Here is a 19992-nt window from a genome sequence, read left to right on the forward strand (position 1 = left end):
TGGGACCGCTGGGAAGATTCTTTTGTAGATCTGAATAGGTCTTGGTACGGTCCCCCACCTGTGTACCTAAATAGCTTTCTTTATTCAGCCCAGTCATGCTACGACCTACCCGGGTTACTGTCTCTTAACCCTGCCCATATCCAATAAGCAAACACAAACCATTACCTCATCAAATGCATGTGATGTTTGAGAAAATTACACAAAACAGCACTATCCTGTTTATTGTTTGGATATTACATGCAGGTGCATACCCAGCATACAAAAGTCATGTCAGATTCCAGCTGGAGACAGGTTTAAGGAAAAATGTCTCCCATGTTTTACTTAAATCACTCTCCCAGTAGTACTCAGCATTGTCATCTCAAAGTCTGTTATGAAGTTCTGTGGTTATACTGAATAAGCAGCTACCTACATCACTATCATATGAAATCTCTATATTGATGTCATAACTGCACTTTCACAATTGCTTTAATGACCTTCTTGCTGTCTCAAATTTGCCTGAAAATGCACCATTTTCCCACTCTTTTAATAAACTTCTCTCAGGGGGATAACACTCCCGGCCCTCTCTTATGCCGCTCGCCAAACATTGTGTGCAGTAAGAAGTGTGATGTTGATGTTACATGTCTTATTTACTATGACATTGATTCTGTCTGTTTTCAAACTATTGCATTATTTTACAGCTGCATGGTTAATGTTTTGTATTTTCCAAGTCACTGTATTAAGATATTGATATGTGATAGTCAAAGTGGATGTTTAATATACATATAGAAATGTATATTCAATATATCTTGCAGGGGTCCCCATAGAGAAATAAGTTCACATTTCACTATGGGGACAAACAACTTTACACAAGAGCTACAAAAACGTCATTAGCAAATCCACAACACATATATTGCAACAAGAATTTTTTCAGGAGTATTGTGTAAATAGCTACATTACAGAGAAAGTCTATTCAGCTGACAACAGCTCCAAGTGTTCAAAGATTTCACCAGCAAAATCAAAATTCGATTATGGGAAATCTGACTATGGAACTAGAGGCTATGAGACTTAGATTGCCTGATTGAAACAAAGTAAACAAACCACAACTGCTGAAAACAACTTCAACTTTAATTTGACACTATTTTTCATTGAAAAAAAGGTTACAGTGAAGTTATGTTTAGCTTTGGTTGTAACACCTCAATATAGATAATTTTTTTAAAGTAAAGCCCAGTTGTTTCATTAGTTTAACCAAAGCATAGTTGATCATATAATATATTTTTCACAAACAACAGTATGGCCTAAATTATCAGTTGAACTGTGCTGTTTATGACTACTAGTTGAACTTGATCACTAGAGGCTTTACATGCAAAACACATTAATGGGGTAACCGCTGCAGTACTCCAACAAAATACAATATTAATAGAATTCTCAATATTCTTTCCTGAAAGATGTTGGCAGAGAAACCTGGTTTGAGGTTATTTGAGTGCAAAATGTGTCTATACTCAAGATAGCCTTGTACTGTACATCTGCACAGAAAGCAAAGGTGAGGGGCCAACAAAGGGTGGCATAGATACTTTTCTTTAGCGCACCCATGCTACTGAGATTGATTACTGTTTAACAGTTGTATATGATTTTACTTGAAAGCACATTCATAGGATACAAATTCAGAGCTACGATTTTACCTAAACTGTTTAAATAACATTTTCAAGATGACTGCTTATGTCATTTAGTAGTAATCAATGCAAAGATTTTTTTTTTTATTCCCTATTTGCATTCTGCATATTAAAACCTAAAGGCAATTGCGCAGCTTTGTGTTACTTTGGGTTACAATTCAATGCATATCACAATTTGCGTTGGATTGGAAATCCCACCACAACACTTTGCATTGGGTTTGCATTAAAAAAGTAAATCAAACCTAATGTAAAGCTTTTGTAACTCTGGGTCCTAGTGCTGCCCAGTTGGCTATGTGACAACGCACAAACAGGACTCCCCAGGAGCTTGCTGCAGGGGAACACCGGATAGCCTTTGGGGCGAAGAATTAAAAAATAGTTTGTATGTGTTGTTTCTTTAGGCTACAGCCATCCTTTATGTTCCACATTGAATATGCACAGCAAATTACTTGAGAGGTGTCAAACACTTTCTTATTCACATATGTCAAATGCTCAAGATTATTATTGTACCACAATCATGCAATGACTGCAATCATTACCAGCCAATAACAGAATAAAAACCACTGAAATACCAATGACGAGATGTCACTGAACTGCAAATGCACTGGGGATGTTTGGGTATCAGCCCAAAGGCAGCAATGGAACCCCAAAGTTGTATATTTGTTGCCTCCATCTTGACTTATTTTGAGGGTCAGGAGGGTGTCCCTCCTTGAGACTTAGGGGTCAATTAGAATGTCGGGCGGATCGCCACCGCCATGCGGGCAGTGGTGATCTGCCCGGCATTCTCTCCCGCCCGCATGTAATTTTCCCGATGACCCCGGCAGACGGAAAGACCGTCCGCCCGCTTTTCCGCCTGGTCGATGAGTCGACCGGGCAGAAAAGGTTTTAAATATGGTGGCAGTGTCTGTTAGACACCGCCATCCATTGTACGATACATGGGGGGATTTGCCTTTCCGTGGCGGCAACGCATGTGGTCCTTGCCATTGGGGGCCCCTAGCGGGCCCCCAGGAATTTTGGGGGATGGGGGTGCACATGGGGGGTACCTATGGTACCTCCCTGCATTTGCATGCACAACATGGCTGGCACCACGCGGTGCCTGCCACGTTGTACATGCAAATGCACAACATGCATTTTTGGCATTGCGGCGGGTGGTGCTGGAAGCACCGCCCGCCGCAATGTCAAAAATACAGGATGCGCCCGCCAGTGTGCCGGGCTCATCCTAATCTCCCCAACAGGACCGCCGCACCTATGGCGGACGGTCCCTTTTTACGTCAGGATGGCAGGTGACAAAGTCTGCCCGCCATCCTAATGATGCCCTTAGAGTGGAGAGACGCATTTAGGTTCTCCCCATCCCAGGGTACAAAAAAGGTGGTGGTAGGGAGCACAAGTTTTTCAGTTTTAGGGGGATCCTTCTATTAATGGGTGCTAGAGTGAGCCAAAAACAACTAATTCATCGCAAATAGACGCTATAAAAGAAACAAAAAGCTAGAGGGGCGGCTAAAACAGGTATTTGGTGGTTCCCTCTTCACAACATGATTTCCTTCAGAGTATACCTGATCTTCCCAGTAAAATAGAAGTCTACAAGGAGAACACATATAAACATTTAATATAGACTGGATTGGTCACAATGAAGATGTGTACAATATACATTGTAATAATTGTAGCTGCCAGAGACCAGCGAATAACGTATACACTCAGCAAAAACAATAAATTCCTTCAAACGGATTAAAAGAAATGTCTGCAAACAGATCAGTGAAGAGTGTTTCCCGTACAGAGGAAAAAAAGAAAAGATGAAGATTTGTAAAGGTTCAGTAAAGTTTTAGTAACTACTCCATGTGCAAAGTGCCTCTATTCCCATGTGTATTTTATTGTTCTTGCTTACTTCCACTATTCTCGGAGGTTCGTGATAAAATGTATTTATTCCTTCATTTATGCTGTATTCTTAATTGCTTCATATCTGTTTTCTGTTACAAAATACATTTTGTGAATTTTGATGCAGGGTTGACTTGGGATCAAGAATAGGCCCGGGAACGCTAAAAAAAACAGTGCCCACATTTACGGATTGCCTTTCCGCAAAACGTTGCTAGGGTGAAGTTTTATGAAAATAGGGGGGGGGGGGGGTATCACTTAGATACAAACCAATGCACGGATTAGTTCACACTGCTGAAACACACCTGAATTCAAGTGAGGCCACTTCTGCTCAGACCCCCTGCCCCTGCTCAATCTGCATACATTAATGGGCCGGCCCAGCGAGAGAAGGGAGTGACACCTATGCCCCATTCGTAAAAAGGAGGTAATGGGTGCCCATCTGCCTCCAGAAAGGCCACTCAGGCACCCACTGGGCCGCTGGCGGCATCCGAACAACGCACATACCGCCCAAATCGATCCCCACACGCTGCCCAAAAAAGCAGCCCACAGCTGGAACTCTGATACCGGCCCCTCGCCGTTGCCCGAGTGCCCACCTTACCAATCCGACCCTGTTTTGAGGAGACATTATCATATTGTTACACTTTTGCTGAAAGATGTCTTCAAAAATATTTGTGTTCCTAAAGTTTAGTGGTGCAGGACTCCTCCTTTCCAACTTTTCTTTTACTTGGGTTAACATATAAATGAATGCTTGCCCGCTTATAGTCGAGTAAACAGCAGGCCCATGCTGGTGTTGACCATGGGGCCGCATGTAAAAGTCAGGAGGGCCGCATGCATCCCCCGGGCCGTACTTTCAGTTACAGGGAAGAGGGTATGTGGTTTGGTTCCACCATGAGGGAAGGGTTGACGGCATTCTATTGTTTGTAGCTCTTGACTCTCAGGGAACTCCCTCCATCCCCCAGACTCCCTCTTTGATTGCGTATGCGGTCAACTGTCACACATTTTAAATGATGCATTATGAGATACAAATTTCTGAAACGAATTTGCATTTTGCTCCAGTCAGCTTATGCGTGGTGCAAGTTACCATTACCTTGATTTTAGAAACCATCAAGAGCCAGTAGAGATTTGTTTTATATACGTTAATAAAAATAGGTTATACTTTGTATAAAATGTGCATGAAAATGTCAGTCTTTCGTTAAATTAGTGAGTATTCTAACCACAGTAATGTAGGCAGAATAAAAATTACTTTTTGGGAAAAACTTGTATTGTAAATTGTTTCCTCAATTTGGTAAGCTAAAATTGTTCAATTCATTTTAAAAGGGATTACTTTATTATGATAGAAAACAGTGTAATAGCTTGTATTTCTGTGTTGTGTATCTTTAAGCCTGCTTTTTGCTTTGCTTTCTAAAGGATTATTTTAATTTCCTGTTCTTGGCCTCTTCCTAGGCACTCCACTGTTTACGCCCACTTTTCCTTTTTTATTTGCAACAATTCATTATTGGAGTTTAAACATAAGTCATAGTGATGGAGTTAATTTAGAATTAATAGATTGTATGTGTTTAATTAATATGGATGAGTCACAAATAGCGTAAATACACGGTATTTAACATAATATTGTTGGTTAAGTTGGTTTATTTAGGCCACAAAACTAACTTACTGTTGCATTGAAAATATGGATTTTAAAAGTTGTACTTTGCACTAGTCCATGATTTTGTTCATACAGTTTTCCCTGTACTTTATTAAATAGTCAAAATATGCTCTGCTCGTAGTAATATTTATTTTAGTTTTAAAAATGTATGAGCTCACTGCTTGCTGCTGGAGGAACAGGCATACAATGTGTAAACGTCAGGGTTGGACTGGCCATAATGGGCACCGGGCATTTCACCCACCAGGGTGGGGGGTGGTTTTGGGCCTCTGAGGGAGCGTTTTTGTTACAGGGCCGTTTTTGCAGCATAGTTGCAGTTGTGCCCCCTGTACAAAATCCGCCGAAACCGGCCCTGGCACATTGCTCGGTCGCATCCCCAACACCTCGGGGTGCCAGCCGAGCACTTTGCCCAGGCATCTTTTGGTTCCCAGTCCGGCCCTGGTAAATGTTCAAGGTTGATATCTTCTTAGTAGACCTGTGATCATTCATAATTTCAAGCAGCTATTGTTTAACAATGTGACCTCCTGTCCCACTTCTATGTAGTTTTGGTTATATTGTGTTATGTCTATTTTTAAAGCACACTAATCACTTGTGAGGGTATCAGGCACTTGAGCATGTATGTAGGTGAGTGTCCCTTCAGAGTAATTCGAAGAGCCAGGTCTTCAGCTTCTAGCTGAACTCAAGAAGTGAGGAGGAGGCTCTGATGCATTGTGGGAGGCCATTCCATGTTTTTGGTGCAATGTAGGAGAACAAACAACCTCCTGTTCTTTTCTTGTGAATGTGGAGGATCCAGGCAAGTGAGAGTGAGGACGAGCGTGGGTGTCTGTTAGGCTGGTGAAAGTGTATGTGGTTGTTAAGGTATGCTGCACCATTGTTGTGTAAGCCTTTGTATGTGTTAAAAGTTCCAATTATGTATTACGTTTGGGTGGGATTTTAGAGTGAGTCTGTATTATGTATTGTAACTTCAAAATGATGATTGATTTATAGAAATGTATCTTATTTATTGGCCCTTGGTGCCACTTCAAAACATGCTTAGGGCCTTGGTCTTTCGTGCTGTAATGTTCTTAAAACTGTTGTATTTATGAAGTGAGCCAGGCTTTTCCTTAGCTCCCCTTTAATGCAGACTGCATGTCAGTCTTCTCATTGAACCAATACTCAGAGATTGTTTATGATTCTCTCCTTCCTTTAAACTGAGCAGTCCTGTTTGCTTTTGATTTATTGTTTGCCTTGTGCTATACCGTGGTTGGTTTTGGCCATTGGCTACAAGAAGACTCAGCTTCCATTACCTATGCTGAATCACATTTATTTGTACTTTGAATATTTGGATTTGAATTGATTGACCATTTGCTTTTGCCTTCTATAATGAGTTCTATATTTTATTGAAACCTTTATGATTTTTACTTGAATCTAGTCTATTGAGTGTTTTCCAGAGTGGATTTCCTATGTGAATTTTCCTATTTGGGTTCTCAGGATTTTCTTAGAACTTATGCCTAGGGCTTTGATCCTTATGGACTCACACATAGCCCTGATCCATATTATAGGCCATTTTAATGACAAAAGGCGTCAACATAGCATATAGCAGTGAAACTATAGAAACAGCAGACGCAGAATACAAATATAACAATAGAAGAGTTGTGCAGAGGATACTATCATCAAACATTCAACCTAAATGATGTTAGAGAATAATTACAGGTGAGGGACAAACCATGACCAGCAAGAAGAACAGGAGGATAGAGTAGGGTTGGAAAGGGAAGGGCATGGAAGAAATGTGTGTCATACATTGGTTGGAAGGGAAATGAGCTAAGGTAACACACCTGCAGGGGACACAATCAAGCTAACATTGCGAAAGTTGAGAGGAGTTGTAGGAAGGTGGAATCTGACTAATGGTTGCCCCCAACTTTTTGCCTGGTATTTGAGTGGTTTTTGACTAGTCTGGCTGGGATCCTGCTATCCAGGACCCCAGCCTATCTGCTTTCTCCCTAAACCTAATGTGAAGTATCCTAGGTACAAACCAATTGGATGCTGAGGGTGCCCTGACAGTCCATTGTAGATGGTACCCTAGGTACCCAGGGCACGGGTCCCTCAGCAGGCCTACCAGGGCTGCAGCACTTATTGTGCCACCCTGGGACAGCCATACAAACCGACACCACCAGACCACTACTGTAGTCTGGGTAAGGTGGTGCTAGCACCCCTTACAGGGATATAGGTATCCTATATCCCACCCAATTAAAACACATGTACTCTCATGGGTCACCCCTATGGCAGGCCTTGCTAATCCTACAAGGCAGGGTGCTGAGGTATGTGTGAGGGGGGACCCCTACATGAGTAGGACCTCCCTGCAACCTTCGTAAAATCATTGCTGGGTTGTTTGTAGTGTAGCCATACCATATACTCTTAACCGCATTATAAGTCTATCGCGATAACGCGATAACTTGAGAATGGCTACACAGAACCATATTGTGTTTGGTGTCAAACATGTAGGAATCATACCCCCAGTATGGGCATGAGGGTATGATTCCCCCCTGCTAGAGGGGCGATATGGGAAAAGCAGCAGAATTGAGACACCAATTTAAAAGTGCACATGTAGTACAAAATGGCTACTACCCGCCACCCACACGACTCTGGTTGGCTGTTGCAGGGGAAAACCCCAGCCTCGCCAGCTGGACAATAGGGCTCCTGTGGCAGGGAGGTGCTAGCATCTCCCCAGACAGGATAATGTGGATTGGAACAGGGTGGGTGCACCAAATGTCCTTTCAGAGTTGCACGTAGGCAGCTGCAGAGCCCTCATTCTGCATACACCACTTGGAACCGGTTCAGGGGCATCCTGCCCCTCGCCCAGGCGGGAAACACACAAAGGGGAGAGGGTGTAGCCACCCTTTCCCGCCTCACCACTCATTGGTGGACACTACTCTGGACACTCCCCTAATCTTGGGGATAAAGGTGAATAACGTGGCCCCAGAGCCTCAGATTAATCTTGAACTTTACAGTCTTGACCTTCGACTTGCTGCTGCCCAGCTGACGGAAGAAATCTCCGTTGGGATAAAGGAGTTGCCTCCCGGAGCCCGTGGCTGCAGATCCAAGCTACACCACTTCGCACCTGAAGCACCCGACATCGAAGGGCTCTTTGCTTTGAGCCTCCAGGCCACTTTGCCGTGACCCAGACTCTGTCCCCTCTGCTTTCAGGTTCTTCTCTACAATCTTCACATCTTTGATCTTCACGGCATCAGCGACGCTTTTGGCTAGCAGCACTTTTGAACATTTTCCTATAGAAAATCGGCCCGCGACCCGACACCAGAATCGACCTATGCACCCGGCTTCCCTGGGGCAGGTAACAGTGGTACCTCGGTACTCTCGTGGTAGTGGGCTCCTCAAAAGCTTAAGTCTAAAGTTTTAACTTTGTACTCCTGCTAGAAGTGACTTTAATCTGTGTAATTTCAACCGCGACATTCTCCATAGACTATAATAGAGATCCCGATAGCAGCTATTTCCACTGCACGCGCCTCCCGTGGGTCCCCTTCCTCATAACCTGGGGTGGATTCTTAAGGGGCCAGCGATCCTAAATGCCCTAGGCATTGTCTGTAGAATTGTCGTGGTTCTTATACCACTTTTTTGATATATGGTTTGGTCCCCCCCTGGGCCCTGTGATTCCTGTGCTATTTATTGTGTTTATAAATGCTTGTTTGAATTGTAACTTTGCCACTAGCCTCATAAAGAGACTGTGGGATTCTGTCTAGAATAAATTCATATATTTTATATATATACCTGTGTGGGCTATTCTTTCTTTTGGTTATTCAAGAGGTTATTATGGTAAAACAATAAGCTTAACACTCCTTCAAGACTTAGCCTGAAGGCTGCTCTCCACAGCTACCACTAGGATAGCTTTCTTTAAAGGTTGTCTTAAACCTATCATCAATAAGAGTCGAATTGGACTGGTGCAAGGTGTCCCTATAACTAGGAGACAGCATATGCCAGGCCAACTTCTCACAGGAGTCCTAATTCAAAGAGTGCCAGCATAGATTGTGAGGGAGGTGGCCAGCATCAAACAGCGCAAGAAATGGCGATTAACCAGTGGGACTAGTCCACATCACCATCTCTCAGAGGGGAAGAAGGAAATATACTGTATCAGACTCATATTAGTGCTCACAGAGATGAAACCCAACTGGATAACAAAGTGCGTACAGTAGCAAAGTGAGATAATCAAAATGTTCTAACTGCTCTTCGTCCTTATAATTAACCTGTTCACAGGATGCAACGTGGAACAGTTTGGTCTGCCATTCGGTTATTTCCGGGATGGGGTGCAGTCTCCAGTGGCAGATAAGGCAGAGCTTGGCCCCCACCCGGAATATTGCTGTCTGTCTGCATCTGTAATGAGAGAGATCAGGGGGAATCCATCATGTCATGTAAAAGACAGAAGGCACACGCAGACACATGCAGAGTCCCATGCACACGTGTCACTTTCTCACTGTACACGTGTCACTTTCTCACTGTACACGAACATACACTTTAATGAATATGGGATGTCAGCACTTGGTTTTGAATCTCACATATAGATGGAACTTTACACAAAATGGGGTCAGTAGACCACATTTAAACTGATATAGAAAAAATGCAGTAGTAATTATAAACATGGCAAGCTGCCATCACTGCTTTACATGATACACATAGAGCAGGAACAGTAGCCATTGCCTACTTTGAAGGCGTACTTGGTGCACTCCTTCAGGTCACAGGACAGGTCTTGGACCTTACACGGTCAGGAGCAGGCCTAGAGCTCTGTGCTCACACTAGATTTGCATGAAGGCCCCTGTGACTGTGTTTGCATAAAGTTTATTATGTTTCAAGCACGGGTGCACATGATCCCACATAAAAAGCTTTAATGATTATGCCTATCTCCTGAAGTGTAGCTCTGCGAATCAACAAGGGCAACAACTTGAATATATAGTTGAATCAAGGGTGTAATGTTCTTTTTCAGCACTTGCACCTGCTCCACCGTGATATATTAATGTGCTTCCACTGTGTGAAGTTTTGAGCTCATCCACAATATTGTGCCCCGAGTGGAGGAGTACATCAAGGTATTTAAGACATTTCAGCACCCACTTCACAGGGCGTGCTCCAAGGCTGGCTTTTGCAGAAGCATAAGATATGGATAAGGCTTTAAATGTGCACCAGTTAATTTTGTACCCAGAGAAGGCAAATAATGGCATAATAAGAGACATCAAGGAGGTGAGAGACATGTTTTTAACAAGAGGTCATCTGCTTACAGGAAAGATTTTACTGTGCCCACAGGTGATGGCACACTATAATTGTGTCCAACAATGAACTGCAGCAGATAAGAAATCCAACGCTAAAAGGAAAAGCAGTAGGGATGAATGGGCAACCCTGTTGCATCCTTTATTAAATCAGGAAGAGTTTTGATAGGTACCTCCATAGTTCACTTGGGCGTGATACAAACATTTTACTTTGGAAAAAAAATTGTGCTATTTTTCTCTCCATGCCACCTCAATTTGGACACAGCCTTAAGCAATTCATTCATGAACTTGCTCCAATAGGAAAAGTCCAGACTGAACTGCAAAGCCATGTCCTCCCTGAACCAGAAGACATGCAACCAAAGTCCGGCTTCACCCTGATTGGGACTCTTCAGTCCGTGTAACCATGGTTCTAGTGGCACAGTGAGCACTTTCAGAATAGAGAAGTGGGTGAAGCGGGAAGTAGTCAAGATTAGAAGATTTAACATGGACATCAGAGAGAACCATAAATTCCCTAACACCACAGTGTAGGTTTTGCTGTACATCTACTTGATTCTAGTTTGTCAACATAAGAATCAGAACAGCAGTCATCTTCATTGCATGTGTCGGTAGTGAGCCAAGGGACAGCTTCTAGTCTCCACCCACTACCAGACTTGGGGAGACAAATTGTGTAAATATCTCAGAGAAGTGAAAAAGGAATGACCTCCAAATTACTTTAGGTCATAGACTGAATTCACTTCTAATGTCTTGCCCAGCAATTAGAGCTTCACAAGACATAGCTAATATTGGATCAGACCAAGTATTGACCACTCAAGGACAATCTCTAAGGTAGATAGAGGATATTAGAATAACTCCTCCTCCCGTACAACATAAATTTGAATCTGACGCTGGTTTCTGGCAGTGTTGTGTCCCCAGAACATCTTTGCAGTTAGCTCAGACAATCAACGACCTCTACTTTTGATACAAGAAAGTGATCCATATTCCACATACAGCCCTGATCGGGTGCTGGCTGCAGCAAAATATAGCGGATAGGAACACCAAACAGTGTGGGTGGGGCATACACTGCAAAGATCCCAAATATTCTACAGCGTCAGGAATGGTCGCGTACTAAAATAGTAAAAAAAAAGCCTACAGTGCACTGGGTCGGCGCCAAGGAGTCCCATTCTGCTGGTCCACAGAAGAATGGAGAGGGGTGCAGTCGGCACTCACACTCTGCTGGGATTGGTAAGTAGCCCCTGAGGCTGCATGGATCCTTGTCTCCCGAGGGTTCAGCTCCGACAACTTCCCGTCCTGGGTCTGGTTCTCTGTCTGGCACAAACATATCTGCCATTACTGTAACATATCTACTCCTCCCAGGTTCTGGCAATGCGTGCCTAATCCACAGTGGATGGCATATGGCCATCACAGATCTTTGTGGTCTTTTCGAGGCCTTGCCCAGGTCTTTCAGATATGGCTAGACAAACGAGGTGTGCTGTGCTTCAGACGTCTGCAAGAGCCAGACTGGACATGTTCGTTGGTGGAAAACAACAGTTCAGGAACCTCCTTGCCAGTCCATGAGACTACCAGAGTCAGGAGCTGACAAAGACCCCAAATGCCGATGAGTGAGCCCAGAGATGTACGCACCGCTAAGGACTTCTAACAAAGGCAGTCAATTTAAGTGTAGTCAAAGTCCTCCACTAACCTACTTTTTCATAATTTACATGTTTGTGAGTTGACAAGATGAGGAACATCCACATCCACATGTAAATTGCAATTCTATATTTGTTTGTGATCCAGACACATTTCGACTGTTGGATTAAGTTCTAAAGGAGCTGAAACCCCTTTGATGAATTTGCCCCAAAATGTACATCTAATCCTAAGTTTAGGCATATTTCTTCTTTTAAATTATTTTACACAGAGATACAGCTAAAGTATCAGAGAAATATAAAAGAAAAAAAGATACCAAAAAAGATACCAAATAATAGTGGCCCTAGTGGCAAAGCCAGTGTATTTGAATTTCTGGCTTTGTGTCAACTCCTTCGTTCAGATTCCGTGTCATACTGTCTTTGAATAATGACTTTGATTGTTACATTAGAACGTTTACATTTTAAGAAATATAAGATTCCCAGCAAGTTGCGATTGATTACCGTGAAAGATATACATTTCCAAGTAACTGGTTACTAAAACAATATGTGCATTTAACTCCATATTTAATAGGTGACCATTGTGCGTTCAATGATCGTCAGCTAGAAGCATCCAGAGTAGGAGCTGCTGTCTCTGTTTTCCCCTTTGGTACTCCTGGTGCTCTCCTTTATACCTGTGGTTTCAGAGGTGGTGAAGGCAGCAACAGGAGCACAGAGTAAAGATGGCTTTGAATGCTCTTTTTGCTTTCTGTATTTCAACTTCCTTTCCATTCCCTTAGCCCCCAAGGCAGCAAACTGGATGGTGTAGAGGGGCTCAGGTGAGGCCAGGGTTAAACTCTTTGATGTTATCAGGAATCAAAGGGTCTGTGATGTTTCTTATGGGTGGAACGATTGAAAAGTAACATTATGGGATTGAATGATGGAATCCCCTGGTTCCAATTATATGGAATCATGAAATAATGAATCCGAAATAGATAGACACGCAATATTCCAAGATGGGTATTTATCCAGTGGTAGACGTGAGAAGTAGTTTTATCTGTCTTTTGAAATAACCCCTTTGCATATTATGTAAGCAAACAATTCATCTTGCATACTAATATGTCTCACTTCCGAGTGGACAAAAACACACTATCTCGAGTACAACAAGATCACATTTTTAATTTACTGAGGCACGGTCTGATGATTTAAGGAACTTAACAATGGCCGCCATGATAGCTGTATTTGAATACACAGATCACAGTGAGGGCCTATTTCGATGTCTATGGAACAGAGAGCATTCTGGGCAGGCCGTGGACAGAGCTGGCAGTGATTTGCTCTGACGGGAATACCGGCTCCTTAAATATAGGCATTATGCGAGAGACCCGTATCGTCGGAGGACGGACGAGGGGAGACTGGAGACAGTGTCTCTTTGGAGTAGTAAGGGCCTACCGTCAGCTGCAGCTGTAATAAGTGTTTGGAGGCTTGATAGTCGATTGGCCCCCCCGCCACACCCCTTTGTTTCCCTAGCACTACAACCGTGGGAAATTTGAGCGGGGATGCAAGCGCGATTCAGAATAGTTGTAGCCAAACACTGGCACGTGTATGCGAGGTGAAGATAATTGAGTGGGATAATTATCCCAGAAAGTATGGCTGCATTGATAGTGATGTCCCGTTTTTTATTTAGAGTGTGACGACAAGAGCACCCTCCCCGCAGTCCCGGGTTCAGAATAGTACTCGTAGACTCTTGTAAGTACATCGATTCAATTGGGAGTTGGGTGCAATTAAACCATAGATTGACGAAAAACATTTGATGTTTCTTCTCTCTGGGGCTCTAGAGAGAGCTATGGTTGTATAAATTTGCCGTTTTTAACGTATAAGCACTGTAAATACACTTGTGGGTCTTTGACTAAGAATGTTTTGGCACTCACACCATTGGTTTAGGGTTCCATGTGGGTTGTGATGTCCACGTGCACGGGGTTAGGGTTGTGTTAGAAGAATAGGCTGCAATGAAAAATATTAATCACTTAAATGGACGCATGGGAAACACAATAAGAATTATAAATAATAATAAGAATTACGAGATTGGAAATCACGATCCGTTTTTTCCTTCTTTCTTGTTGTAGAATTGTATATCCTCTTGGAAATCCCCAAAAAAGAGTGACGCTGGGGTAATACCCCGATTGAAAAGGTAAAGAATACCCGAGTAGCGGTACAGACCATTGAATAGGGACCAACACCCTGATGAATGCCAGAGTGATCCGGTTGGGCACATAAAAAGCTGGCAGAAACATGTTGGTTTTTGCAGTGGGGATTGAAGGGTCGTTACCTTCCCTGAATACCCCATTTTGTTGATTTTAATCCTGCCAGAGGTTGACAATAATAACATTTGTGGGTTAACCTCGAGACAGTTTTATATCTATATCTGCACCTCTCTTGGTCCCTTCTTCCAGGAGAAGATTTGTTTTCCTTTTTGGATTTGAGTTACACTTTTGTGCTTCATTTTTGTCTGGCTTCTTTACTATACTCTACCCTCACCACTTCTCTTCATCGTATATACGAAAAAACTGCGCTCCATCCAAGGTGTTGGTCTGCAGCTGGATGTATGATGTGGCCCAATGATGAAGCATGACACTACCAAGTGTGTGAGGGCAGTATTAAGACATCTGTTGATTTTCCCACGTTTAGCGTCCAGCACAGTTATTTATGTTATTGATTGTTTCTCTGTCGTGTGAGACTAAGTATTAGTAAGGGAGTCAGAGAAAGCTTAATCCCTTGTCTCTTCTATCTTGTGTTTTTGTTTCTTATGTTACTCCTGATCCCAGACGCAGCCCAGCAAGTAAAGTTACTGTGCTACATTGTGTAAAAAAGAGAGAGCAGAACATCTCCTATCTACTAAGACTGTTCTCCTCGTTCCCTGTACTGGCGCACTTTTGTCAGCCATGCATCAATTCTAAAGAATAGGTTTTGTACTCATCGGGGTTCCCTCCGGTACCATACTATGGGGCATATCAGCAACGAGGCGATATAAAATTATCAAGCAGCGATAATTTTATCGCCTAATCAGCAAGGTCACGCTATCGCGTGAAACCTTGCATTAGCGCCCGGATTCTTAACGCCCAGCTTTGCATCTCTAATGAGATGCAAAGTGGGTGTTCCTGACCTGACACGACTGGAGAAATGTTGCTAAGCGACATTTCTCCTATCATCAAGCCCCACGCTATCAAGCATAGCGGCAAGAAGAGTAGCGATAACCCCTGTTATCGCTACTTTCCTTACGCCTGCTTCAGGACTGACTTAGCCATGATATCCTATGGAAGGTGGATATCATGGCTAAGTATGTGAGGCCCTATCATCAAGCTAACGCCAAACTTCGTGAGATTATTGCTGGCTTTCCGGCGATAATCTCACGTTTGGCAGCTAGTGCTAGGATTTTTATCGCTTTTGAGATAAGCGTTGCTAATAGCACGCTATCTCAGCGATAAAAATCCACGTTAGCCGGCGATAATTATCCTAGCGCTAAGTGCGCTTAGCGATAATTATCGCCAGTTGTTGCTGATATGCCCCCATGTTCTAAGGTGTTTCCCACTGTGTTTGTGTGTCATACTTTGCAGCACACAAAGTAGGAGAAACGAGGAGAAAGGAACACATTTCTCCTCCTGCGCCTGCCATCTGTTATTTTTTGTGTGGAGAGATTTGCGTCAAAACCCATCGACGGTTGCGTGGGATCGCCCATTCACCACCATGGAATCCCCTCGAAGCAAAGTTGCACAGGGCAGCACATTGCGCAACTATGTGTTACATTACGACACTAGCCAACACAAATCCAGATTTGCGTTGGATGCTGAATCCCACCTTTTTACTTTGCATTGGGTTTGAATTACAAAAGTAATGCAAACCTGATGCAAATCATTAGTAAATACGGACATACAGGCCCAGGCATGCACACATTTCTTTCTCCTTTCAGCTATGTTTCAAATTGGTGATACAAATGGGAGATGTGTGCATTTCCTTAGCTACCAAAGAGTTTCAATTTTATCAGGCCGGATCCAGCTAACATTTACACTTTAAGTGCCTTTGCTGTCATGTCCTAAATGTTGCTCCTTTTCTCCTCTCTCCTCCAGAGCTTGTGTCATCTTGGGTGTCATATTTCTGCTATCGTCCCTCTGCATAATAATCAAAGCCATCCACGATCTTGCCATCAGGTTGCTCCCAGAAGTGGTAAGGCCATTTTTTTCATACTGCACTTGCACTGTCTTCTATCGTGTATTGTTAGATGTTGGAAACCTATAACAATGTTTGAGAACTGTAGCCATTCAAGTATCGTGGTGCGATATTACATAGCACAGAGCATAGCATTCTGCCAACCTTACGCATAGCATTTCCAGTTGTCAATTCAATTACTTTATTCGAATACATATTGTATCCATAAAAGTAATTTTTTTTTTACAGGGTTTTATATAGCGCGAACTTGACCCAAATCGGGTATCAGAGCGCTTTACATAGCACCAGTTGATTACATGAGGACACATTCATTTTTGTTAGGCAGGGGGAGATTAAGTGATTTGGCCAGAATCACAGGATGTTCAGCGTCATTGACGAGACTCGAACCCAGTTCCCCAGATTAGAGGTCGACCATTACTTTAAAAGGTGCTAATAAAACATACACAAACATGACATATAATAATTAATAACGCCCCCAGTCTAATGAGACACTTAGAACTCTCAGATCGTATCACATGCGTTCGCTATACTAAGTACAGTTTTTGAATAGAAGTAAATTGATTTTATTGGTAAGTTATTCAGGTCAAATTGTCAGAAATAGAAAAATGTGTACAAATGGACATGAATGGTTTTGGATGAGGAGTTTATTGGATGATTTAGTAGCCCGCTATGTCCTTAAATTCAAGAGGTTCAAGGGTATTAGCCCAGACACAATAGAAAGCAGAAAAGAGCCCCTGTGAGCATGTAGGACGCCACAGGATGAAAGCACCATCTAGCCATTGCAGTAGGGAGGCACTTTATGTCCGAGGATTGTGTCGTCATATTTCCAGAGCACTTGCAAAGTGCCAGCATGCTACAGTGGCGGCTCCTACGCTAATGCGGAGGAGCATCGCCCCACTAATAAAAAGGAAAAATAAAATTATAATAACATATCGGTATTATCATTTTACTTTTTCTATTGAAGTCAGTGGCACTCGGGGCGGGGCTGGCCAGAGCAGGGAGAGGAGTGGTTTGCACTCCTTAAGTGCGTACGACTGCTTGGCCGGCCCTGTTGGGCCGGCGAAACAGTTATGCGCACTTTGCATCTTCCCCACCTGGCTGCATTACACAGCCTGGTGAGCAACATGCAAATGCTCCCTGTCCTCGTCTGAGCGCCACCCAGGTCCGGTAGCAGCTGCTACTGAGCATGCACCCACCATCGGAAACACAGGGGACATGGAGGGCTGCAAAAGAAAAGTTGAGGCAGGTAGCCCAGGAAATTTAAAATGCCTTAGTTGGCCTAAGGGGGCAAACCAGCACTATTTACTGGCCATGAGGATAACAGAAAAAAAACAATTTGTTTCTCCTTTTGACTTTCGGCTTTGCTCATGCAGCCCTATTGGATTTTCTAATGAAATTTGCCGTTGCCAAGCAGGATCACCAAAAATAGAGAAAGAATGGTTATTGCTGAAGCGGAATAGCATCCAAAACACCCAAAGCGTGATGATGTCTACACATATATTAGTATTTTGACGCATTAGGGCACAGGCATCATGACACTATGACAGCCGCTGCTATGTATGCATGCATTATGATGAGGCAGTCATTTTGCTTCTTTGAATTTATCGTTCCAAGATGGCGTGCTCCCATGGAACTTTAAACTTAAAACAAGCACTGTAAATGCTAATAGGTCTGCCTTTCAAGGAATGTTGTATGGTAATGTTAAGTATTACAAATAAATAGCAGTATTTGTATGGATGCAAAAAACTGTGGGATATTATTAGTTGTATGTTAAAAGCTCAGGGGACAGTTACACTGTAAAACCAGACCTAAAAATTCATGTTGGTTAATGACTGCTCTCCTCTCATCAGTGCTGCTGCCATAGAAGACACACACTATAAATTATCTAGTTATCTCAGACACTTTTCCAGCATAACAATGTCATGTGTGTGCCCCTAAAATGTAAACCCAGCCAGCTGGATAAATAAAGAAAATTATCGCAGCTGGTGGAATGCAAGCCCTTTTTTTGTGGAAGCAAACAACTGTTGCCCACTCAAACCATGTGCTCTTGCCTCCCCTATGTGATCGGAGGCAAAATCCCTCTCTAGCGGTTACTCACATAATTGTCTGTCAACAGCTTTTTTTTTTATAGAGTTTTTTATATAGCGCAAACTTGACCCGAATCGGGTATCAGAGCGCTTTACATAGCACCAGTTGCGTTACATTAGGGTACATTCATTTTTTCGTTAGGCACGGGGAGATTAAGTGATTTGTCCAGAATCACAGGATGTTCAGCGTCATTGCCGAGACTCGAACCCAGTTCCTCAGGTTCGAGGTCGACAACCCTAGCCATTAGGCCAACTCCTCTCCAGCTGTGCTCGAAAGTGAGAATATAAAAATGGTGTAATAAAGTGTGTTATTAGAGAGGTGGTAATAATTCCGAGAACCCCATCTGCGGAGCGGAGTTTACTGCCCATGGGTACTTATCACAAGTAGACTTGAATACCGAGACACTGTCTAAATCGGAATCTCGCCCCATGTCCTACACCGGATCCAAACCACCCAGAAGACTGCCACGTGACTCCTTTTGAAAATTCCACAAAATAACCACATCCTTCCGGACCTCAACAATCTCCACTGGCTCTCAGTCCAGTAAAGATGTAAGTTCAAGCTACTCACTCAGGCCTACAAAGCTCTCCACAACACTGATCCAGCTTACCTAAACCACCACCTGAAATTCTACCAACCCATCAGACACATTTGATCTGCGCCCCAAGCAAGAACACTCCTCCCTCGCATCAAAAAGACCAGCGGTCACTTCTTCTCATACCTCACAGCCAAGACCTAGAACACCTTTCCGCAACAGCTCGTAATGTACCCCTCCCACGTGGACTTCCGAAGGAACCTCAAGACATGGCTCTTACGGATGAAAGAAGTATGATCTCCTCCTCCACCCTCAGGCCTGCCCTACTCAGTGCCAGGATACCCTCAAGGATGATTTGCTGCACAAATCAGCATAACATAGCATTTTTTGGCTCTAAAGTGCAACTTCAGCTTTCAAGCAGTTGTTTTCTTATTTAAGGGCATCTGTCAGCTGTATAGTAAAATTGCAGCTTTCGTGGTCCAAGCTCGGTTGTGGGTGGCAACCTGATAGCACTCTTTTGGTAGTGGGCAGATTCATGTCTTCTAGTACACCGATACCAAAAGCAAATAGAAAACATCCTGCTGCACTGCAAAATAAGAACATGCTTTGTATATACAATCCTTGAATGAGACAAAGAAATAAATGTGTATTTGTAGTCTGCTTTTCAGATATATAATATGCCCTCATGCATTCCACAGTAAAGCAAAATGACACATCTATGCTGATTGAATGACTGAGAAAAAAGTTCTATTACGTTATGATCCAGGACGTTTTAAACAATGTCTCAATCCAGTAGCAAATTGAGGTTAACCTAAAGCCTCTTTCAATATAAATGAAGAATGCATTGAATACACCATGTTTTCCAAAATGTTGCAAATACCATTACGCACCAAACCTAGAGCCAGATGTACGACCCTTTTTAGCAGTCGCAAATGGGAAATCGGCCCATTTGCGACTGCTAAAACGGGTTGTGGTATGTACAAATCCTATTTTGCGAGTTGGTAGCCCATTACGACTCATAAAATAGGGTTTGTGACTCGCTATTTGGAAGTGGCATGCCAAGGGTGTCCCTTCCTAATAGTGAGTCGCATTAGTATGTGTGATTGTTTTGCGACTGCAAATGGGGTCATAAAACAATCGCAGTTAC

At 43.1% G+C, this 19992-nt stretch overlaps 1 protein-coding gene across 1 annotated transcript in view; it reads left to right on the forward strand.

Moving 5' to 3' along the window:
* Positions 1-19992, forward strand: part of TMEM163 (transmembrane protein 163) — an 848993-nt gene that overhangs the window by 637897 nt on the left and 191104 nt on the right. The window contains exon 5 of the mRNA XM_085646437.1: positions 16123-16219. Coding sequence (XP_085502563.1) covers positions 16123-16219 — 97 coding nt within the window. The remainder of the gene's footprint in view (positions 1-16122; positions 16220-19992) is intronic.

The sequence above is a fragment of the Triturus cristatus genome, chromosome 3_1 (genome assembly GCF_964204655.1).
Source record: "Triturus cristatus chromosome 3_1, aTriCri1.1, whole genome shotgun sequence".
NCBI lineage: Eukaryota > Metazoa > Chordata > Amphibia > Caudata > Salamandridae > Triturus > Triturus cristatus.